Here is a 26,534-nt window from a genome sequence, read left to right as displayed (position 1 = left end):
TTGACGTAGTAGAATCTGTGTAAAAATGTTTTCCTTCGTTTTCTAAGATGGACAAATAAACAAATCATGGAATTCATTACTTATGTCAAATAATTTGCAAAGTTGGCATTTCCTTTCGGTTAAAGGTATTTTTCTCCCTGATTCAACAGGTAGATTATGATTACAAGTTCTAAACTTAAGTAAGACTCGCAAAGCGTTTTCCTGCAGTACGTTTAAATAATATTCAAAATTTAGGCAATAACTTTTTTCATGATACTATACATTGTGCCTTTTGAAGACTTATCCCTTGCACTGGTCCAACATTGTTGGTTAATGTCATTTAATATTTCATGGACTAAATGTGTTAGGTAAGTAGGACTTTGTGAAAACCAAATGTAGCTAAGTCCAAGTTCATCAAAAGTTCGTTTGATATAGGAAATCCATTTATGTTTACATTTTCAAAATAGGTCGTCATTAAATAACAACTTGTATACAAGAAAGGATGATTTCGATGATTTCCCGGAAAGTAATTTTGCCCAAAACTTATCTTTCTCATTTTGGCGATGTTTGATAGATGCAGTCTTCCAAGTTCCCCATGTACCATGACATTTGGAGTGCATTTTCTTAATGATAAAAGATATTTTAGGAAACTCAAATGTACACCTTCTAGAGCTGAGATGTTTTCAAATCCCTATACTTCGCATCCGTAGAGAAGAGCTGGTACAACCATACTGTAAAAAAGCCGCAGTTGACATTTAAGTGACTTCCGTCCTTGGCATAACACATTGAACATAACTTTCGATGCTTGTCCTATTAGCTTTTTCTTTATTAAATTGAATTTTGATTTTTTTTTTATTAAGATAACACCAAGGTAGTTATAGGAATCAACTTGACCAATTTTGAAATTATGTGTCCATTGCCTATTACTTATCTATGAGAACTTAAGTACTGGCCTTACCATCAGCGCTAATTACTGTAAAGTGTTGGCTTCCTTTGTTAGGTTCTACCCTTTGTTATTTTCCACCTTTTGTTATCTTGTTAATTTGTTATCCTCTCAAGTACACATATATGCTCTCTGCCTTACCGCATTCATTCACATGATGAAGGAGTAAGCATTGTTCCGAAACGTTGAGTTCCTCACAATAAAGAAGACATCCATATACATTCTCTTCCTTATATATATTTAATGTACTGTAATCTGGTGTTTCGTGTGTTAAAATCGATGTCGTCTGCAAAGCTACAGTGAATTTTAAGTACCTGCAGGCTGCTTGGGTGTGGAAGCTGAGATGTCGTCTAAGCTTGCTGAAATTATTTTTCTAATTTTGGGGGTCGTTAAGTTTGTTCATTGTGACAACTGTTTTGATGTAGCCACTGCAATCCAGCATGACAAGTACATGGAACACCAGATGTTTAGAAAGTTCAGGAGTCCGTCTCCGTACGCCTGTGCATCTGCATGTCTTATGTCCTCTGCATGTCTGTCTTTTGGATTTGACATGAAAACGCGCACCTGTCTACTCAACAGTAACAACAGTGCTAATGGAAATATTGTTGACAGAGCCGGATTCCTGTTCAGTGACATCCTCCACTGGCCCAAGGTTTGTACTTACATCTGTTCGATTTACATGGAAGGGTGAGGATCCTCCGATGTCTATCCCTTGTGGTGCGAGGCTCCCAGTCAACCATGTTTTACTTGACTGTGTAGATTTCCCCAACACAAGCTTAAGGGATACATATTTCAACGCATTATCTTTAAAATATGTTTTCAAACCCCTTTTAATTGATAACTTTCAAAGGACATTACATTGTTAAATAAATTTTGATTGATATGTTTTGTATGAAATAAATGACCTCAATAACTTGATAGACTGAATTAGTAACTGAGATTGTGGATCTAACTTCAAACGGGGTAGAAGTCGTTTACAACAATTGTCCCCTGAGAGAGTTATATGTGCGTGAGACCACGTCCTTCAAAATGTGTTCATAGTTGTAAATATTGCCAACAATCGCCAGATGCTAAGGGGCCGTGTATGTCGCAAGTACCGTACGTCCCGGCCCCATGACGGTTCTGGGCCGGGAGAGCGAAACCTAGCCATAATGAACTCTAAAATCTCTTCGCTTTCGTGAAGATACAGTGAGACTGGTCACGCTACAGAAAACACGGGATATTGCTGCACCGGGACTCTCAAATTACAAGAAAAATACAGATATGCGTATACCGTAATTACAGTAGTAATTTATTAGATGCTGAAGTATAGTATAGTTGCACAAAAGTACTTTACATTTAACAAATTTAATAACTCTAATACTTTAATATTATTAATATATTAATACATTATAATTTCTACAAAAACAACAATAACTTATATCTTAAATTATAATGGTAAATACATAAATACATTCTATAATAAATTTGCGGTTGCACTGGCATACACGTTGTGTTCAAGTGATTCACTCCATGTGGATCAGGTCACCAAAGTGATCTGTGTACTCAACGTCGCCGATGACGTTGTTGGCGAGATTGTCTTCCAGAGCCTGAACAAGTGCTGACCACCTCGCACGGTATCAACCATGGTCACTCTAACTTGTGCGTTAGCCATTTTGGACATAGATAACTTACTTACTTACTTACTAACTTTGGAGATTTAACGTGCGCTTTCCGACTGATGCGTATTTCGCACACGGGCCCGGACAGGCCATTTAATGTGTTTCTGAAAGGGGCGAAAGTGGTGTGTGCAACCAAAGAGGGGGCTTTAGGGGTTGCTTGTATAGAATTTGGGAATTTTGAGATTTGGAATAGATGCCGATGGGGTTGGGGAGGAGAATTAAGCTTATTTCTGGGATTTTGAGGGATAGTTTAGCTGCTTTATATATATTACCGTATATTCCTACGTGGGCGGGTATCCAAAAGAATGTTATCTGTTTGCCTGACTTAGTCAGGTCGTTGGAGCTTTTAAGTATTTGATTTATTAATTTAGGTCGGTTTTGTTTTGGAGGGCTTGCAGTCCACTTTGGGAGTCGGTAAGTATTAGGATTTTTTGTGGGTTTTTTTATTCTTGATTATGGAGGGCTGAGGCCATGCCCATTAGTTCTGCCGTGAATATGGATTGGTTGTTTGGGAGTCGGAAGGATTGTGTGGTTACTTACTTACTTTGGAGATTTAACGTGCGCTTTCCGACTGATGCGTATTTCGCACACGGGCCCGCTAGGCCATTTAATGTGTTTCCGAAAGGGGCGAAAGTGGTCTGTGCAACCCAAGAGGGGGCTTTAGGGGTTGCTTATATAGAATTTGGGAATTTTGAGATTTGGAATAGAAGCCGATGAAGTTGGGGAGGAGAACTAAGGGAGCTGGGTTTGGTGGATGATTGTTTGTTTATGTAATTTTGATTTGGTAGATTATAGTGTTTTTAGATGCATTTTATTAGTTCCGTTTTGATTAAGAATACGCCTAAGGCCTTGAAGTTTTCTAGTTATTTTGTGGGTTTAGTATTACTTCTAGAGTGAGAGCCTTGTTTAGATTGAGAGTGGTTTGTAATGCGGTTCGATGTGTTAGGTAGTGTGTGCAGTGGATTAGTGCGTGTTCTGGGGTTTCTAGTTGTTTGCAGTGTTGGCAGTTACCTGTAGTATGTTTTTTTAATTTTTTTAGGTGGTTATTTAGGTTGGTGTGTCCTATTTGGAGTTTAGTGATTACTCTGTCGATTTTTTTTGATGGATGGAAAATTTTTGGTTTGGTTAGTGGTTTGCTGAGTACTTTTTTGATTTGGCTATTTGAGTTTAGATATAGGTTGTGCCATTTTTTGGTGATTTTTTGCTTGTTTACGCTTTTAATTTCTGATTTTGAGATGGGTAAGTTTAAGCTTATTTCTGGGATTTTGAGGGATAGTTTAGCTGCCTTATTGTGTGGTTTAAGTTGCACTCTTTATATATACCCTCAAATACATACTGTGTGTGTTCTTAAGAAACGACTCTCCTCTAAACCCATCGGTATCATAACCCATATCAACTAAGAAACTGATTGTTTGTTCAATTAAGAAACTGATCATTCTTCTCCTGTGTTTAAACATCCAACTGTATTATTTTTTTTACGAAACGACTCTCTAGCAAATCTCCTCTCCTCTGTTTGAACAGCACGGGCGCTGATCTAAACTACGGTAATACGGTGTTTTTATAGCAATTACTCATTTTTCGCTTTCGTGGGACAAATACCCCAACTTGGGTTTTACTGATACTAGGAAAAACTGGATTTTCGCTAACCCGGCACGACACCCCCATGGCACCCTGCTGAACATGTTGTTGGCGATGTTTAGCCCGAGTCAGTCAGTGTCTTTAGTTTTGATTTTGGGATGTTTTTTCAGGTTTTTTTGTTTAGTTTGTTGTTTAACGCCGCACTCAGAAAATTCCCGCTATATGACGGTGGTCTGTATATAATGGAATCCGGACTAGACAATCCAGTGATTGATGTCATGAGCATCGATCCACGCGATACGCCCAATTTTGCTTCCACGTCACCGTAAGGCACCATTCGTCACCACTCGCATGTTTCGGTAACCTACAACAAGGCTCGTTCCCATCTTGAAGGCCTCCATGCGTCGTTGTCTTTGTTGTTTTTTAAAGCCGCGCTTTGCAATATTCCTGCTATATGACGGCGGTTTGTAAATAATCGAGTCTGGACCAGACAATCCAGTGATTGATATCATGAGCATCGATCCACGCAATTGGGATACGATGACATGCATCAACCAAGTCAGCGTGCCTGACCACCCGATCCTGTTAGTCGACTCTTACGACAAGCATAGTCACCTACGGCAAGAATGGGTTGCTGAAGACCTTTCTTTCCCGGGTCTTCACAGGTCCACACAGGTTGTAATCTGAAGGGGAGGACTGATGTAAGGGAGATATTATATTCACCGAAGCTAGAATTATTCCATGATGAATCAGTGTCATTTTCAGATAATATGGCATTGTTATGTGTCGTAGCTATGACTATGTTAGCGATTAGAATGATGTGCGCCAGTTATATGAATGAATCCATTCTGATTTAAATGTGAAACTAATCGTTGAATGATATATATATATATATATATTCACAGTATCATCTACAGTTCCGTACATCATGGTGGCGTCTTGATAATGTATAAGTCTACATTCCCCCATTTCTAGCTGGTTTGAGACAGAGAATGTGAGTCAGTTGGTGCTCTCACGGACCGGAATATGGATAACTGATCCGTGTATGCATATATATCTGTGCTCATGGGAATTCTCTGATTAATGTCACATTTGTGTATCGTACCAAATAAGCACGCGTTTTCTGATATTAATGAAATGATACTTAACTACAACTCGCTCTCTTTTTATTTCTAGTCTCTCTCCGGTCCATGTTCTCTGATGTCATGCCCTGCTAATGCCCGGTGTCAAGTAGACAGACTTGATCGTGCAACTTGTGTTCCAGGTAACTAACTATATTCCATGTATTCAATACCAAAGAATTAATGGTAGCATTCCAAAAGAAATTTCTCAAATCAATTGACGAAATCAATTTGATTGAAAGATGTCGGAGGATGTTTGCAAGGTTTTTTTGTGTATTCGGGTCATCTGATACTAGCTGTGGTAGTAGAAGTAGTAGCATTCACGACAGCAGAAATAGCAATCTGCTAATGCGTCCATGACAGTTGAAATAGGAATCTACTCATGTATCCATGACGGCGGGGCAAGGAATCTACTGGTGTATTCATGACAGCGGGACTTAGGATCTACTGATGTTTCCATACAAGCGGGGCTAGGAATCGACTTGTGTATCCATGACAGCGGGACTAAGGATCTACTGATGTTTCCATGAAAGCGGGACTAGGAACCTACTGGTGTATTCATGACAGCGGGACTAAGGATCTACTGATGTTTCCATGAAAGCGGAACTGGGAATCTACAAATGTATCCATGACAGCGGGACTTGGAATCTACTGATGTATTCATGACAGCGGAACTAGGAATCTACTGATGTATCCATGACAGCGGAACTAGGAATCTACTAATGTATCCATGACAGCGGAACTTGGAATCTACTGATGTATCAATGACAGCGGAGCTGGGAATCTACTGATGTATCCATGACAGCGGAACTAGGAATCTACAGATGTAGCCATGACAGTGGAGCTGGGAATCTACTGATGTATCCATGACAGTGGAACTTGGATTCTACTGATGCATCCGTGACAGTATAACTAGGAATTTACTGATTTATCCATGACAGCGGAACGCGGAATCTACTGATTTATCCATGACAAAGGAACTTGGAATCTACTGATGTATCCATGATAGCGGGACTAGGAACCTACTGGTGTATTCATGACAGCGGGACTAAGGATCTACTGATGTTTCAATGAAAGCGGAACCTGGACATTACTGATGTATCCATGATAGCGGGACTAGGAATCTACTGATGTATTCATGACAGCGGGACTAGGAATCTACTGATGTATTCATGACAGCGGAACTAGGAATCTACTGATGTATCCATGACAGCGGAACTAGGAATCTACTGATGTTTCCATGAAAGCGGAACTGGGATATTACTGATGTATCCATGATAGCGGGACTAGGAATCTACTGATGTATCCATGACAGCGGAACTGGGAATCTACTAATGTATCCATGACTGCGGAACTTGGAATCTACTGATGTATCCATGACAGCGGAACTGGGAATCTACTGATGTATCCATGACAGCGGAACTGGGAATCTACAGATGTATCCATGACAGTGGAACTAGGAATCTACTGATGTATCAATGACAGCGGAACTTGGAATCTACTGATGTATCCATGACAGTGGAACTTGGATTCTACTGATGCATCCGTGACAGCGGAACTTGGAATCTACTGATGTATCCATGACAGTGGAACTTGGATTCTACTGATGCATCCGTGACAGTATAACTAGGAATTTATTGATTTATCCATGACAGCGGAACTCGGAATCTACTGATTTATCCATGCCAGAGGAACTAGGAATCTACTGATGTATCAGTCAGGGGAACTTGGAATCTACTGATGTATCCATGACAGCGGAACTAGGAATCTACTGATGTAGCCACGACAACGAACTAGGAATCTACTGATGTAGCCACGACAACGAACTAGGAATCTACCAATGTATCCATGACCGCTGAACTAGGAACCTACCGATGTATCAATGACAGTGGAACTTGGAATCTACTGATTTATCCATGACAACGGAACTGATAATCTACTGATGGATCCATGACAGTGGAACTGGGAATCTACTGATGCATCCATGACAGTTGAACTGGGATTCTACTGATGCATCCGTGACAGTATAACTAGAAATCTACTGATGTATCCATGACAGCGGAACTTGGAATCTACAGATGTATCCATGACAGCGGAACTAGGAATCTACTGATGTATCCATGACAGCGGAACTTGGAATCTACTGATGTATCAATGACAGTGGAACTGGGAATCTACTGATATATCAATGACATTGGAACTGGGAATCTACTGATGTATCCATGACAGCGGAACTAGGAATCTACAAAGGCACCCATGAGAGAAGATCTCGGAATCAACATGATTCATGACAAAAACCTTGTAATCTACAGATGCACTGGAACCATTATTCTTCCTTTGTTACTATAGCAGTTTTTCAGCTGTACAAAGGATGTTGATCTGTAAATAATCGAGTCTGGACCAGACAATCCGAGTAGTGGAAATCGTGAGCATCGATCCAAAATTCTGGGACATGATGGGATACAATTAACCAAGCCTGACCACCCGATCCATTCGGTCGCCTCTTATGACAAGCATAGGTTGCTGGGTACCAATATTATTACCAGGATTTCCGAGACTATTAACTACAAACTACTGCTGGGATATTGCTGACTGTGATGTGTAACAGCAACAAGTACATTACACATTATGATAACATTACTATTAATCTACTGCGTCAATAAGATAACTTTTCATTTCTGTTCCTGTGGCCTTGATTTCATAACTGTTATTGAAATATACTCTGCAAAGAAAGAAACGCAAAAGTAGTAAATCGTAAATATCTGACAAAGCGTTGCCGACATTCCTTCAAAATAAATACCAAAAATGAATTGGTCATTTCTGCACAGAATGGGATTGATTTGTGTGGAAAGAATGAGATTTGCAGAAATGTGATCAAAAGACAGAAAAAATCGGAAAAAACACAACGACGTGAGAAGCTGGCGCCGAAACACACCAACATGACATGCACGTGCAACATCACTTTTCATTTGCATGCAATCACAATCTTACAGCAAGTGATCAGCGAAAACATGCCCAGTTACGGTAGCCCAACGCAACAACGCCATCGGCCGACTGCAAACAGGAGAAAAATCTTCAGCTGTAGCCAGTTTTTTTCCACGTAGCACCACGCAGCATTACAAGACTGTGGAACCGTTACCAGACACACGGGACAACACGTGACCTTCCCAGATCCGGTCGACCACGTACACTACTGCCTAAAAGTTCATTCCTCTAACACGCGTTTAGAACGCGTGTAACACGCATGTGACACTGGTGCTCAACGGGTTGCACACGGGTTGAGCACCCGTTGAACACGTGTGTGCAACAGGTGTGCAGCGCGTGTGCAACCCGTTAAGCACGCGTGGGTCACTCGTTGCAGACGGGTGTGCCATGCGTGTAACACGGGACCGGGTTTCACCCGTCATAATTAGTGTTCTGTTGCTGGACTTTGATGGAATGAACCATTCCACGAGGGTCCAGTCTAGCCATTTTGGCTATCCGACAGTAGAACAGTAGGGAATTGAGAAGCGACTTTATTGCTCGGGGAACCCCCGAATTGACAGGATTGTCGCGGGTTGGTAAATGTTCGCCATTAATGAAGTGATTGTGTGTGGATTGAGGACATATTCGTTTTAAGTTTTGCCCACATGAGTAATTCCAGGTGACTGCAAATATAACGTTTTTCGTTCGCCAAAATTATGATTTAGATAGTACAATTATGATAGAACCGTCACCACTACTTATTTCTTATTATTTCACGTAGGAATATGTCCGACTTTCCCACACCCCACTTTCTGTTTAGTATTTTGTAAAAATCATTAAGCGAAAGATTTGTGTGGGACTCTAACATTTATCACTAATTCTAAGACGATATTGGAAATGAATATGAACAGCCATGTTGATAGAATTTGAGATCTTCACAATCACAGGGTGAGACCATTGAGACAGATTCTCGTAAGGGTTTGTGATTTTTACATTTGCCCAATGACCCTGCATATGGTAAGTGTTGCTGGGGATATCAATGGTGAAAGTTTACTATTAGAGGAAATTGGTTGTGAGTACTTATGCCATGTGGATAGTATATCTTTAGGATGTTAATGTTTTGTTGTATATCTTATATTTTTGTTACAAACTATCTCTTTTTGCTAAAAGAAAACGGATATAACCAATCAAATGCCTACATTATTATGTAGGCTAAACGGTCATGTTATAAAGTTAGATCGCAAGGGCGAAACATTAAAGTAGATATACGAGAGTTGGGACACTGGCTGTGTAACACCAAGATATGCGGTTTGAAATCAGTCACTGACATGGGAGATGAGGTTAATTAAACACACAATTTTGCTTTCGCAGTATGCGAACTGGGGAGCCAATATACATGTATTACACGCATTCACACACGGAAGAAATTTGTAGTTGATATAGTATTTGTTTTAATTAATCTGAACACATGTACATCAACAATAAGCAAATTAACATGGAAAGTCCATGGAAAATGCTTTGTTGCATGTTAATGTTTTAACTTTGACATAATATATCATAACAGAGTAAGAGAAACTTTGGGATTCCTCTTGAAAGTACTTAAATAATAACTGTTGCTTACTGAACAGAGAGTGTTTTATGATAAAAACATTGACTATTATTTTCTTCTCTCATTTTCCAATGTAGTTCACTTCAAAATTCTTCTCTTTTTCTAAACTGTTAAGAAAAACGTTAAATTAATCACAAGGTAATGAGCCTGTTGAATGTTACCCTGTGGGATCTGTCACATCTATCACGGATTTGACACTATCTACAGGTTCAGCCATTTCCAATTACCTCCACCAGAAACGTTCAGGAAAATATTTCCTTTCTCCCTTAATCCCATCTGTCATGCATGCAAAACATATACTTAGTGAGATCTTTATATAATCCATACAATAAACTAATGTTCATTCATTAAGATATTGATGGGTGTAGGAAACAGTCCTTTGAATTTTATTGTTTAAAACACTCACACACACATTTATGAACAGTTTGAGAGATTATAATAATATGAATACCAAAAATCATCCCCACTTGCCAAGTTCACTAAATGTCAGCAGTGGGAAGTTGTCACAGATAAACACGGATGTTAACCAAGTCTGGTCTTCTTTTACCATGGAATGCAGCGCTTGTTGTATTAACATTTATATATTATCATCATCATTTTTAGGTTTCACGTCAACTTCACAGTCCTGTATCTCTTCGACGGGTTGGGTTGAATAATAAATTATATGCTTAATAGATATAATAGATATAAACCACCATACTAAATGTAGGGTGTGTGTGTGTGTGGTGGGGGGGGGGGGGGGGGGGGGGAGGGGGGGGGCTTAATGTAGTCCATTTCATTACATTACATTATTGAGTGTAGTAAAGATTTATAGGTATATATGTTGACTATAAATTATACATGATGTATATATGTAAATACGGGTATATTAAATATAATACCAAAACATATGGATTGTGTTACAGAGGGAGAAAGTTTTAAATAAAGATAAGATTAAGGCCTAATATAATTATAATGTATAGCTTTGCTAAAAGAAACCCGACACACACTTTTGGCGTTCAATCCGTAATATGTAGGTTTGCTCACAGGGACAGGACGTCGATCTTCCTGAAGCATTGTTTTCACACAACAGCCGATAATCCCTAAGTTTACTCGGATCCACTCGCCATATTTAAAAATTATTCCGCGAGATAAGTTTCAGCTCTAGTGACCAACTGCGAGAGTATGCTGCTTTCCTGGGAATACATGTACCTCTGCCTTCTGGCTTCAAACGGCCGATCTAGGCTTACGTGAACGCACGCACACACATAAATAAATACACACACATAATTTACATACATACATGTAATCATACATACAGCCATACATACCATGCATTCACACAGCCATGTAATCATACGTACAAACTGAATAGGAAGCGTGTGTGATCTGTTGTTTTAGTCACTGACCCATCAAGAGTGTCAGTCGGCTGGCATCAATTCTTTATAACCGGTGAGATTGTGATAACTGTCACACCTGACTTATTTGTCTGAATGACACGTCTGAAAACAAGGGGTGAACCGTTACACAGTAACTCGGGGTAACGATTTTCTGCTTTATAGAATCAAAGTACCGTTGTGCTGCATGTATATGGAGTACATATATATTACGATGATGTGTCATTCCTTAATCAGTACAATTTATGGCATAAGTATAAACACTTAAACGTAGACACATGTTAATGATAAAAATGACAGAGAGAGGAATAAACGTAGGTCGGGTAAGTATCATTACCTTTGTTAATTATAAGTTGCCATTTTTTAAACATTTCTTCAGAAGATGAAAGAAATGCTGGTGCAGAAAAAAAGACTAGAAATTAACACTATAACCGTGATGCGTTACTTAATACAATCCACGAAGAACAATATATAGGGCGTCGTTTTACTATTTATTCCTTATTTGATATCAATAATTTATTTATGGATACAAAAGAATGAATTTATATCACAAATTTGATTTTATTTTATCATGAAATGTTTATTAATATAGCAAATCGGTTTTTAGATATCAATCACTGAATTTATTATCAAATAATTTATTTTATCATCTAAAAAATCGAAATGGTATTGTATCCATAGCCTTCGTCTCTGTGAACTTTATGGCCATTTTTAAATAATGCGTGAAGATAGGAACAGTAACGTAACATTTACATATATAGTCATATTCAGATGATGTCTCTACATGTAAGTAAGGGCAAGCTTCTTCCCGTTGTTTAATCAGTGTTCCTCCTGGCTATGGATGTGGAACTTTACGGTCACATATGTATCTTGTTAACATTGTATTTTAATGCAATTTGAATATTATTATTTACTATCGTACTCACTTCATGTTTTAAATGAGACTTCATGTTTTAATGAGACATGTCACCACAAATTACAATTATTGCTTGTTAGCTCAACACAATTGACAAATACTCTAAAAGAAAATATATACTGTAAATGCCAAAATGATGTATCTAGATCAGGTAGAAGATATATTGACAGTAGCGCTGGGAGTTTATTCAACAAGCCCGTGAAAACAACACTGCTGGAGCTCAATGTTTACCTCTCCAGGCGCCCATTATGCAACGGCCATCTTACACACAACCCCGCGCTCACGTCTACAGGTCTCTTCCTGTGGTACGGTAATTAGTAGAACCCTCTCCCTCAAGTGTATCCTCCATGAAAAAACCTACTCTCATTAATTAAATGCCGCCCTTTCCCATTGCCACGGCTATGGAGCTGAGACAAAGAGACCCAACCATCTTAAAGTAATTAGATGCTATAAAAACAATGCTCTGCCAAACCTCATCAACATGATCACTGAAAGTCGTACGTTTAAATGTCAAATCACAAAAAACCCATTGGAATTGGGTTTAAAATTTAACAGGATCATGTATTCTCTTAATACCATCGCAAAACATCATATATACGTACTAGCCACAACAGTACTCATATTTTCCAACAACATCACATCTAAAAATGAGACATCAGCAAGTACATATAATTAAATGTGTATTAACCTTTTTCGTCAGGAAATAACAAAATTATCTCCTTGTTGCCACCTCCAAGTTCAGCTTAACACGGGTCCTCCTTTGGTCAAAAGTTTGTTGTCAAAAATTGTGTTTAAATAGGCATTTCTTATGTATGTCTATGTTATTCTTGCAAACATGATGTTTATGTTCTTGTGTAAATATATTTCTCTATGTTACTATATATGTAATATGTGCATATGTATATGAGTATGTCTATGTATGTATGAGTATATATGATTATGTGTATATATGTTTATGTGTATATGTATGTATTTCTGTATAGGTACATGTATGTATATGTATAGGTGTATGTATATGTGTATATATATGTATAATCAATGTCTTTACATATAGAGTAGGGAAAGGGGGGGGGGGGGGGCTTAATGTAGTACATTTCATTACATTACATTATTGAGTGTAGTAAAGATTTATAGGTATATATGTTGACTATAAATTATACATGATGTATATATGTAAATACGGGTATATTAAATATAATACCAAAACATATGGATTGTTTTACAGAGGGAGAAAGTTTTAAATAAAGATAAGATTAAGGCCTAATATAATAATAATGTATAGCTTTGCTACAAGAAACCCGACACACACTTTTGGCGTTCAATCCGTAATATGTAGGTTTGTTCACAGGGACAGGACGTCGATCTTTCTGAAGCATTGTTTTCACACAACAGCCGATAATCCCTAAGTTTACTCGGATCCACTCGCCATATTTAAAAATTATTCCGCGAGATCTTGCAAACATGGTGTTTATGTTCTTGTGTAAATATATTTCTCTTTGTTACTTTATATGTAATATGTGCATATGTATATGAGTATGTCTATGTATGTATGAGTATATATGATTATGTATATATATGTTTATGTGTATATGTATGTATTTCTGTATACGTACATGTATGTATATGTATAGGTGTATGTATATGTCTATATATATGTATAATCAATGTCTTTACATATAGAGTAGGGAAAGGGCCACCTAAGTTGGATAACTTTTGCCAAATACCGTTGACCATATATGTCAATAAAATATGTTTATTACACGTTTGTTCCCCCTGTAATGAGTGTGTCACGCGTTGCACACGAGTGACGAACGGGGTGCACACCCGTGTTCAACGCGTTGCACACGGGTATCACACGAGTGACCAACGGGGTGCATACGGGTTGCGTAACGCAATAAGTACAGAAATAAGTATTGTAGTGGCAGTAAAATGTACAATACATGTAATTGAATAAAATAATCCAATTATTTCAGGCCATTTAATTTTGGTTTGAAAGTATTAATAAAATAACATTCTTTCATCTTTCTCAGTGCATCATTGTCACATTTGTAAAACGGGAATATCACAAAATTTGGTGCATTATTCCCTGCACACTGATCAATGTGTTGACTGAGTGGGATACACCGACAAGAGGGGTCCCTTATTTGTTGTCGGTGGACCCTCACTATCGCTCTTAGGGTGTCCCCTGTCTGTCCAATGTATTCGGCCTTGCATCCAGTACATTGTATGACATAAATCAAGTTTGTCGAAGCACAATTCATATTTTCACGGACATAGAACGTTTTCCGTCTTTGAATGTAAAAGTACAACATTGTAAAACATGAGGGCAAGTACCACAAATTGGTCTGTTACACTTTGGTACTGTTTTACATTCTTGTTTTCCATTTGAGAAAGAAGCCCTAGTTAGAATCTGTTTCAGATTTTGGCTCTGTCTTTTACTTTTAATAAGTTTATTTTGTGATATTTTGTTGTTTTAGTTCTTTACACTTATTTAAGGAATACAGTGTTTCCCGAACACTTCCAAATATTTACGGGTTTGGGGATTAAAGGTTGTAACACATGGGAGAACACTCTCATTAGGTTTATCTTCAGGCTTTAAAAGATCACAACGGTTTTGTGATTAAGCCTTGTTTATTGCGTCTTCTACAATTTTTCTAGGGTAGTTTCTTTCTAAAAGTGACTGACCGCCTCCGTGGTCTAGTGGTAGAGTGTCCGCCCGGAGAGCGGAAGGTCCGGGGTTCGATGCCCGGCCGCGTCATACCAAAAGACGTTAAAGATGGTACTTGTTGTTACTCTGTCTGGCGTTCGGCATTTAGGAGCTAAAACAAGGACTGGTCGGCTCGGAGTCTGTATACTGTGTCTGAGTGGGGTATTCATGTTAGACTGCGGCATGGTATCTCAGTGGGCTAGCACTATAAAGTACAAGCAGCCACACACACACACGCGTGCATGCGACGTTAAACCCCATTTCACCTCACCTCTAATAGTGACTCCCTCGGTTCATCGAGTCTATATTGTGCACGATCTGAATTAGATACTATCGCGCACAATCTACGTACTAATGAGTAGGGGACACTGTTTTTAGTATGACGGGGGTGACTGGAATTGTAATTTGAGGTATTGCTTGGAATCGGTTGGTTTGTAATATACATCTGTTTCAATGTTATTGTTTGAAATTGTAACCATTACATCTAGAAACGATAGAGTGGTATCGCTCATCTCTAAAGTAAAGATTAAACTTGGATGGAGTGTCTGTAAAATATCTATCAAACACTGTAGATCGTCTTCCTTCCGATTCCACAGAACAAAACAACCATCTAAAAATCTTTTCCATTTATCTTTGAATCCCTGTCCAAATTCAATGCCGAATTTTTCATCAGTTTTTGAGTACAGTTTTTCCTCCAAATAACCAAGTACACGGTTTGCATAAGTAGGGGCCATTTTTGTCCCCATTGCTGTGCCTTTAACTTGTTTGTAATGAGAACCATCCAAATTAAAAGTATTTTTGTTTAGAATAAATTTAATACGGTCGATCATGAATTCCGAGGTATCGTCTTCTCGGATTTGCGAACGGTGTTATTTATCCAGTATTCAATAGCTTCTATGCCGAGATCATGGGGAACGTTTGAATGTAAACTGACTACATCAAAACTGACTAACTTTGTACCATTTTCGACTGAAGCGGGAAGTTGGTTCAGAAAATCAGTGGTATCTTTTATGTAGCTCTCGACATGTTTAGTTATTGGTTTTAGCACTTTATCCATAAGGTCACTGATTCTGTTTGTGGGACATTTGGGTCCCGCAAATATTGGCCGTAGTTAAAAATCATTCACGGAAGGGTATTTTGACATAAGCAGAATTCAATGTTCGACATTTTTCTTGGATCTTATGGACTTTAGGGAGGCCATACACATTACTTTCTTTCGATTCAAATTTAATTAAATAATCCTCTTCGTTTTTAGTAAGGCATTGAGAATGTGAATATACTAATCTTTTTAAGTAATACAGATTTCTCCGAACTGTCTGAAAGCTTTCTGTAACAAGATTCATCTTTTAACATATTCAATGAGAGTTCTTGGTAATAATTACTGTCCATAATTATTATAGCACCTCCCTTATCAGCTTCTTTAATAATAATTGACTCGTTGTTTGATAATCTGTTTAGAGCCGCTCGTTCATTTTTTTTTATGTTTGATTTATCTCTTTGAGGGTTTACAGTAAAGGGTAAATCTTTGAGGCGGTTAATAACATTGTCTAACACTTTGTAACTACCACGTTTTGGAGTGAAGGTTTCTAACTAATGAAGTATCTTCGTTATTGGCATAAATATCAAAATGATTTAGTAATCTCCATTTTCTACAAATATCAGAAATATCTGTTTCTAGTTCATATAAATCCTGTTCCAATGGAGAAGGGGTGAACTTCATGTCTTTAAGTAATACAGAAATGTCCTCCTCTGTCAGATCTACACAAGATAAGTTGATCACTCTAGGTTCTATTGTTGAGTTTCTCCTCCCTGGGGGAAACTCGCTGTCACTAAAAAAGAACTATAGTCATTTTATTTAACCGTTGATATCAATCTTCATTTCGATCTCGACCACGCCCTTGAGTTTGGAAATGTCCTCGCTTGTTATCGCGGGCATGTCCTTGGCCCAGACGATTGTGGTTTGGACTTCTTTGGCGACCTTGGCCTTGCTGTCTCCTTTGGTTTAAAGATCTGCCTTGAGTGATGCTGATTGTTCGGGTGGGTCCCCGTCCCCGGAAAGTTGTGCTTCCTCTGAATGTACAGTTCTGTGTTGGAGGACCTCTGCGAGTCAGATTCACAGAATGTGACTGGGGTGGTTTTATTTTTGCCACATCAGCATAGGATTTCCCCTCAGTTCTTAGATTTTTTATGGAGGGATTTTCTTTTTCTTTTGAGTTCACTTTTAAGGCATAGTTTGTATGCCATTTCTTGTTTTCTCTAATCGCTTGTTAGAGATTTCTTCTTCAATCTGACATACTCTGTCCCATTCTTTCTGCAACAATTCAAGAACTTTCCCTTTGTTGTTTTCATATCGCTCATGATAAACATCCAACTGTGGAATTATTGTTACACTCTGGATTATCTTTCAGAGTTCCAAGGGTGTGGCCAGCCCCCAGAAGTGACAAACGCCACCAAAACGTACGAGGGTCACTACCTGGGCAGTGTAACAACCTACATGTATGCCTGCAGACAAGACTTCAGGGCCTGTTATGACAAGGTTACCAGCATCTGTCAATCGTCTGGACAATGGGAGAATTTGACGGCTGGCCTGTGTAAACAGTACATTTGGCATAACCCGGTATGTAAAATCACCAAGTCAGTATGTATTTTATCATTTTACAAATAGACACTAAAAAGACTAATTCAAGTTATGTGAAGGTATCCCGCGCCCTAAAAAAGTAACCATAAAGCATTACGAAAAAGCATGTCTTTCTTGTAAAATATTTTGGTGTTACTTAAATGTCTTGCAATGTATGTGTTTGGTAGACCCTGAAAGAAAAACAAGCACTTCCATGTGGGCCATCAAGCAAGTTCAGAGCAACTGTCATTGGCACACCGAACCAAGCTACGAGGTAAGGATGACGAGTATTTTATAAAAGCGACAAAAAGTTATTCATGTCCTTCTATTTAAATTATGCAAGTAAAAGTGACATAACATTTAGTTCATTGTACGATTTCAAAGATATCATAAGTATGTGTATATTAATAACTACCAAATAGGGGTGATACCAGGTGTTTGCTAGGGTGAGAGTATCCTGCCTCTGGGTATCCTGCCCAACCTGTGAGGGTATCCTGCCCCACCTGTGATTGTATCCTGCCCCACCTGAGAGGGTATCCTGCCCCAGGGTATCCTGCCTCACCTGTGAGGGTATCCTGCCCCAGGGTATCCTGCCCCACCTGTAAGGGTATCCTGCCCCACCCGTGAGGGTATCCTGTCACACCTGTGAGGGTATCCTCCCCCAGGGTATCCTGCCCCACCTGTGAGGGTATTCTGCCCCACATGTGAGGGCATCCTGCCCCACCTGAGAGGGTATCCTGCCCCAGGGTATCCTGCCTCACCTGTGAGGGTATCCTGCCCCACCTGTGAGGGTATCCTGCCCCAGGGTATCCTGCCCCACCCGTGAGGGTATCCTGTCCCACCTGTGAGGGTATCCCGCCCCAGGGTATCCTGCCCCACCTGTGATGGTATCCTGCCCCACCTAGTTGGTATCCTGCCCCACCTGCGAGGGTATCCTGCCCCACATGTGAGAGTACCCTGCCCAACCTGTGAGGGTACCCTGCCCCACCTGTGAGGGTATCCTGCCCCAGGGTATCCTGCCCCACCTGTGAGGGTATCCTGCCCCAGGGTATCCTGCCCAACCTGTGACGATATCCTGCCCCACCTGTGAGGGTATCCTGCCCCACCTGTGAGGGTATCCTCCCCCAGGGTATCCTGCCCCACCTGTGAGGGTATCCTGCTCCACCTGTGATAGTATCCTGCCCCACCTGTGAGGGTATTCTGCCCCACCTGTGAGGGTATCCTGCCCCACCTGTGAGGGTATCCTGCCCCACCTGTGAGGGTATCCTCCCCCAGGGTATCCTGCCCCACCTGTGAGGGTATTCTGCCCCACATGCGAGGGCATCCTGCCCCACCTGTGATAGTATCCTGCCCCAGGGTATCCTGCCCCACCTGTGAGGGTATCCTGCCCCACCTGTGAGGGTATCCTGCCCCACCTGTGATAGTATCCTTCCCCAGGGTATCCTACCACACCTTAATGCACATCACAAAGTCAATGGTTCACCTGAAAAAAGAATCACAGGAACATATGGTTCAAGACAAAAGAGGTGATTATATGAGACATTTTTGTCCCTGATGCTTTGAATATGAACTGTTAGAAAAAATATTCTTAGGCCTTGAATGATGTAACTTTTTAAGAAATTAGAAGTATGCTTCTCTAGATTTCACCATTTTTTAATAACAGACACTTATACGTTTATGTCGAAACGTGTGATATGTGTTATTAAAATGTTCTGTAATTACCCAGGTCACTCAATCTTGCGAGAAAGACAGTGTGGAAACCCTTGTATCTCATTCCTGCGAAACACTGTGGAATCACGTCCTTCTGAGACGGTTGGGTAGTTTGTTGTTTAACGCCGCACTCAGCAATATTCCAGCTATATGACGGCGGTCTGTAAATAGTCGAGTCTGGACCAGACAATCCAGTGATTGATATGATGAGCATCGATCCACGCAATTGGGATCGATGACATGCATCAACCAAGTCAGCGAGCCTGACCACCCGATCCCGTTAGTCGCCCTTTACGACAAGCATAGTCGCCTTTTACGGCAAGCATGGGTTGCTGAAGACCTATTCTACCTTGGATCTTCAAAGGCATTTGATTCTGTACGTAGAGCTAGATTGTGGAGTTGTTTGAAAAATAAGGGTTTAGGAGGCAAAATGTTTGCCATTGTTAAATCAGTGTATGCAAAAATAAAATCATGTGTTCGCTGTGGTGATACTTAAAGTGACTTTTTTTGTTTCTCGCCAAGTATATGCTTTAAGTCCTATACTCATTTTTTTAATAAATGTTAATATCATGCAGGCTGGTAGACATGGCGTCCAGCTCTTCCCTCGCATAATAGAACTTTCAATGCTACTTTTTGCAGATGATGTGATTCTTATGTCTAGTACATGTACTATTAATGGTCTACAGAAGCAGCTTGACATACTTGGAATATTCAGATAAATGGAAACTTAGTGTTATTCTTGATAAAACAAATTGTAAGGATCACAATGAAAGTCAATTCATCCTGTATCAAATCTACCATCTCCATTCTCATTCCCATCTCATCATCATCAATTATCAATAAATACCTTCTTTGGAATTGGATGATTAACATTGTGGTAGACCCATATTCTGTTCTAACTTTCACTTCTTTCTTTTTTATTACTGACCACATGGGTCCTCATTCTCTCCTCGCAGAAACTAAAATGCATGCATGGCATGAAGCCTAAACAGAGCAACATTCCTTGGCTAAAACTCCTGAAGCATGCATAAAATAATAATCTTTTACATGCTAAATTTGGAATGAAAATTAAAGAAAAAATTTAAACTTTAATAATTTGGAGAAATAAATAGAAATAATTTTAGAGATGTTATTTTGACCGTAACACAAATATTGTTATATTTCGTAGAGGTGGTCGAGTGGCCTCAAGAGTGAAATGGGTTTTTTTAAAGGTAAATGTATTAATGTTGTGAATAAATACAAATACCTAGGCATATTGTTTACCCATACACAGAATCAGAATAAGTCTGTAATTAATCTCACTAACAGAGCAAAGAAAGCTCTGTTGCAAGTCCACTCTATTATCTCTAAGCTTGAACTTATTTCACCGAAAATGTATTTCAAATTATTTGCTTCTCAAATACAACCTATTTTACTATATGAGTCTGTGATATGGGGTTGTAAAGAGTTCTATACAATTAAGAAGGTTCATCTTCTCGCTTGAAGAGGTTTTTGAATGTTGGTATGTCAACACCAACTAATTTAGTTTATGGAGAATGCGGGATATTCCCATTGTACATTGTACATGTACCTTACACTCGTTGCTTGAAGTATTGGTGTAAAATAATAATAATGCCTGAACCCCGTTTACCTGAGCAAGCCTACATCATACTTGTACACCTCGATAGTCTTGGAAAGAACACATGGGCTTCTTGTATACGTACATTGCTTTTACATATAACTTTGGTTTCATTTGGCTGTCCCAGACAATTGGTAATGCTAATGCTTTCAGTACGTACTTTCACATGAGTGCCATTGATATGTTTCATCAGAGATGGCATTCAGATATTTACGAAAGTTCAAGATATGTTACTTATCGCCAGTTCAAGTCATTGCTTGAACCAGAATCTTATTTTTCTAACTTAAGGTACAGGAATTTTCGTAACATCATTATTCGTTTGAGACTTGGCCTGAATGATCTAAAAATTAACACAGGGAGATTTTCATCTGTTGAGAAATCCCTAAGGTTATGCCCATTCTGCGACATTGTTGTCGAAGATGAATACCATTCTATGTTTATTTGCCCTACATACAAAAATCTAAGAAACAAGTACTTACCGCAGTGGTCTTTATCTCATTTTAATGCTGCTATAAGATTGTTTTCATTACTGTCCTGCAAGGATCTTCTAATACAACATCAACTGGCTTTGTACATACAACATGCATTTTGTTACGAAGTGAATTGTTACCTTGACTTTGTCTCTCATAAATATGTTATGTAACTAAGTTGTATATGGGCCTGTGGTCTTTCATACAATAAAGAATTGAATTGAATTGAGTACTTAGGCCCTTTTCTTGATCTATTTACCTTAAAGTTATGTAAATATATTCTATATTAACAGAAAACTCTTCGTTGGTTTTGAACCTCTGGGTTGTTGATGTAAGATTCTGGTTCAAAGAGAGATACTTTCATTGCACTGTAATGAGATAAAAAGTTAGAATTTGTAATAATCCAAGTCTGGATGTACACATCTGTTAATCGTTGTCTTAATACATATATAAGGATTGTTTATAATCCCCGACATCCTTTTCAATCAATACCTGTGAAACTTTTACCTACAGATGGAACATATGGCTGTGGAAAGGTGCAGATTTACTTGCCTTGTCAGAGTTCCGATATGAGTTCGGTGTAACTCGAAACGTAACAGTCATGAACGATCAAGTCAATGGACAATGGGGTGAGGAGCGTACTGTTGATGATCTACCCATGAACATAGGACAAGAAACAGAGGTCCAGATAACACTACACACTGGAATATACAGGGTAAGTGCCTATGACTTTATTCACGTCTAACTGTCACCAATGGTAGATTATTGCATGAGTAATGTAGACATTGCCAAAACCAGTAGCTCATATGTTCACCTCTTATTCTTCAACATATATACACAAAGGAAAAAGTTAAGCACATCCTTATTTTTGAACCATGACAAATGGCAAAAATCATGGCATGGGTTGGCTGACCACAGTAGCTGGGCGATACCAATGTCATCGGATAGAACAAACATTTGATCACAAATAAAAAAGATATTGGTGAATTGTGATTGAAATTTACTGACAAAAAATATTATGGTAACACTGGTACGGTGTTTGACCTTAGACAATGCCTAAACAACGTATGGAGCTGCAAGATTAAGTAAACGAGATACGTTTGATGTTTCATGTGAAAATATTCCTTGTCTCTACTTGACATGACACGTGAAACAGATCAGTAGCGGGTATAACCGCAACACATGACCGGATGACGCATTCCACCCTACGTCTCATGCCGCCAGTCAGACGTTGGATCTGTTGATGGGTCAACAACAACCACCCCTGATGCAATGCTGCTTCCAATTGGCGTAAATCTTGTACAGGAGGATCTCGTGCCTGTATGCGCCGCCCCAAAATATCCCAAACATGTTCCAGGGGGTTCAAATCTGGGCTCATTGCTGGCCAGGGTAGAGTCGTTATTGCATTGGCCCTAATGTAATCCACGACTGCATGCGAACGATGAAGTCTGGCAATGTCATCCATGTACTGAGGTCGAGTAGCAAGAGGGTGGTTGTTAAGTTGCCCCTTATGTCGACCAAATCCAACCTGCAATCATGAGAGACAAACCCCATACAACTATTACCGAGCTCCCGCCGTATGCAACAGTCGGTTTAATGTTCCTGGGGTGTAGGCCGTGTTCCGGTACCTCCAAATTCTCGTTCTTCCATCAGTGACGTGAAACAGAAGTGACTTTCGTCTGACCAGTGGATCCGTCTCCAAGTTCTCAGATTCCAGTTCTGTCGCGCAATACACCAATACACCATGCTGAACGAACAGCTTTGTGGTGATCACCCAACAAGGGACGCTTTGTGACTCGTCTAGCCCTCAGTCCAGCTTTCAGCCGGTTCCTGAAGGTTCTGGTGCCTAAACGACCATTGGGCAACCACAGCTGTTCCAGACGAGTTAAAAGGGTTTTCGGCCTGTGGGACGAAGAAGGTCCCTGTCTTCGCGATGTGTCGTCTCAGGAGGTCTTCCGGATCTGGGACGGTCCTGGACATCACCGGTCTGAGCATGTTTTTCGACTAAAGGACTTACGACAGTGTGATGATACATCAAATTCCGACAATGACATTACAAGACATTCCTGCGTTATGCATGCCGAATATTTGCCATCTTGTTTGATAATCACCTTCGTTCCATGGTCACACAATGTCATGGAATAACTGTTTAAAACCGAGCTTAAGAAAGTAATTTTGACATTTGGATATACTGCTTTTAGAGATACTCGAGGGTAGCATGCTGCACGGGCATACCATGCATGGCACGTAAGCCTTCGTCTGTTTTGACTGATTACATCATCTCCATGAAACATAATTCTTCCCGTAATTATATCTTTCAAATATTGGGACCAAACAATAATGAAATATATCAGGGTGTGCTTAACATTTTTCTGTATACATTTGTTACTTCATGACGAGGTTTTCACCACACTTCTGAACGGCCTAACACGTGTGGTCATATACTATAGTAAATTATTTGAATTACAGGTTTGGAGGGATGTCTGTTGTCATAGGTTTAGATTCCGTTCAATGTAACAGTCTTTTCTGTCAGTTGGTTGGTTGTTTTGTTGTTTTACGCCACACACAGCAATATTACAGTCATATGACGGCGATCTGTAAATAATCGAGTCTGGACCAGACAATCCAGTCATTGATATCATGAGCATCGATCCACGCAATTGGGATCGATGACATGCTTCAATCCTTTAAGTTGCCTCTTACGACAAGCATTGTCGCCTTTTACGGCAATAATGGGTTGCTGAAGACCTATTCTAGCCCGTATCTTCACGGGTCTTTCTGTGAGTATTTTACAGTATGGCAATTTATATAGTGACGAGTCTTTTCCTAATTTATAAGAAATCTCTGCCAAAACCATAGTCGAGTCAGACCATATCACGACAATGCGTTTTTGAATCACTTTCAAATAATGATAATACCAGGTGTTCGCGAAAAGCCGAGCGTATCCTCCACCCTGCTGGGTGCCACCTATCACAAACACATACAAAGGCAAGTCAGTTGCTCATCTGAAACAAAAAGACGGGAGCATTTGGCACAAGTGAAAAGTAATTGCATCGGACATAATTTTTGTAACTGATGTGTCAAATTTTGTAAATGTCCTCCATGTGTCTGCCATAAACACGTCAGCTTTTTTGAAACCTTGAATGTTGTAGCCTTGAACAAACGACTTCTTAACAGTCGCTCTTTGACGCTCTTTGAAGGCCTCGTAGAAGGAGCATAATTGTATCTTAACAAAGTTGTGAAATGAAGACACCAAAGGCTTGAGCCGCGCGCTGGAATATTCCTCGTCATAAACGTAGGAAAGTTAATTATTGGTCACCCCTCTTGTCCCCAGTCTTGTGAAGTGTTTTAGTCACTCGGAATCTTTATGAACAGATCTTAACATACAATAGATGAGGCAGTTTCACTGGTTAGACTACTTGGCCAAATCCCCCTGTTTTGGTTTTCCTTATCCGGGAAGAAATTTCGATTCATATGCGAAATAAATATAAACAGATCAGAAAGAAAGTAAGCACAAACGGTACACATGGGGATGCCTACTTCTTGCCTAAATATCTTTCCCCATTATTTCACAGAGAAGTTATCAATGACGAAGTCCAGCATTTCACATATTGCTTTCTCAGTAAACTTCAGAAGAAATTTGCTCTTATTTTAGACAAATTATCCTTTAAAACGTTTAAACACGAGTGTGTGAGGTATTCCCACAGTGGAGCATATTAGACATTTAACCATTCAAGAAAGGGTCTGGCGCTGACAGACCAAGGATGACGCCATGTTTGGTCAGACTAAGTGACTGTGTTCAATGTATGTCGCCGAACATCAACGGTGTCGAGCGTTGCTTATGATGTCAGTCAGTGGTCATTATAAGTGCGTCATACAACTCTTGCTCAACAGTTGTTTGACCAGGGTTACATCATTCAAGGCCTTAGTGAAACGTTCAGTAGCTGTTACGGAAGTCGTATTGGTTTTTAGTGAGTGAGTGATTTTATGCCGTTTTTAGCAATATTCCAGCAATATGACGGCGGGGGACACCAGAAATGGGCTTCACACATTGTACCCATGTCGGGAATCGAACCCGGGTCTTCGGCGTGACGAGTGAAAGCTTTAACCACGGGGCTACCCGACCGCTCCTATTGGTTTTTAGGTGCACAACTGACTTGCCTTTGACAGAAAGAATGGAAGCACAAATGGTGCCCATGGGGATGTCTACTTGCCTAAATGGCCCAAAATGTCACAAAGAAGTTATCAATGACGAAGTCCAGCACTTCACATATTGCTTTCTCAGTAAACCTCTGAAGTATCAAAAGCCACATGTCTCTAGGTAGTGCTGTAATAACTTAAATGTTTCGACGGATTTGAACTTTGGGGACCTTTTATCTGAGACTGCAAAAATTCAAGTAATTCTTTTTGAATTTTTGAGAATTCACAGGCTAACAATTCCACTTGTCTGAAATATTTTCTGTGAATATAATGGACGCCCCTCCTTGATTGTATTGGAGATTAATGTTAATCTTGGAAACAGGGATTTCGTGGTACATTTCCTGGACCCCGCAATATCTCCCTTTCTCTCTCTCTCTCTCTCTCTCTCTCTCTCTCTCTCTCTCTCTCTCTCTCTCTCTCTCTCTCTCTCTCTTGGTACGGAGTGTTATAGAGCTTAGAATCCAGTACAAACACAGGGACGGACAGCTTTTAGAGTCAAGTCAAAGGTTGATACAGCAAAATCGTGGTTTTAGCAGATTTCTTCCTCTGTAAACATCTTAATCCTATATGTTGCATTATTTGACATCAAAGCATGCACACAGGTCATGGGTGTTCATGGAGAAAGTATTGGTTTCAAACGAGAAGACAATATACACATCTCCAGTCAGCACTGACTTTGTTCTTTTGATGTAGGTTTTATTCAATTGTGTGTTTCCCAAAGAATAAAAGGATATCCCCGGCAAAATAACATTCTTGGTGGATCTTTGTTTTTCTTCCAGCTGAATATCGATGGCAAGAGCATGTTAAACTTCACCGAGAGGGTGCCAGGGTCAGAACCTGACTCCATCTTGATAGAGGGATCTGTCTCAGTTCGAATGATGGAAATCTGGTTGTATTAAATTACTTTTCAAATGATGTTATAAAACTAGTCATTCTGAAGTAACGTGTAAGTGCAGTCTTTCAATTATGTGACAACTAAGTGTAAGCGCGCAGGATTGAGAACACTATAATACGGTGGCCCATAAGGGACATGGAGTCTTTTTATCCATATTTTGATGTTTCACT

General features: G+C 39.6%; 1 protein-coding gene across 1 annotated transcript; it reads left to right on the top strand.

Annotated features, from left to right (window-relative positions):
- The first annotated feature begins 1,208 nt into the window (after positions 1-1,208).
- Positions 1,209-26,534, top strand: LOC124112210. The gene is made up of 6 exons (XM_046472216.2): positions 1,209-1,574; positions 5,338-5,425; positions 17,263-17,471; positions 17,660-17,745; positions 21,783-21,984; positions 26,249-26,534. Exons 1-6 carry the CDS (start codon positions 1,266-1,268, stop codon positions 26,366-26,368), a joined length of 1,014 nt encoding a protein of 337 aa, XP_046328172.2. The 5' UTR covers positions 1,209-1,265; the 3' UTR covers positions 26,369-26,534.

This window comes from Haliotis rufescens, unplaced genomic scaffold, assembly GCF_023055435.1.
Source record: "Haliotis rufescens isolate VD_foot unplaced genomic scaffold, xgHalRufe1.0.p SCAF_19, whole genome shotgun sequence".
Lineage (NCBI taxonomy): Eukaryota > Metazoa > Mollusca > Gastropoda > Lepetellida > Haliotidae > Haliotis > Haliotis rufescens.
The sequence above is the reverse complement of the archived record's forward strand: the minus strand, read 5'-3'. Positions and strand labels throughout refer to the sequence as shown.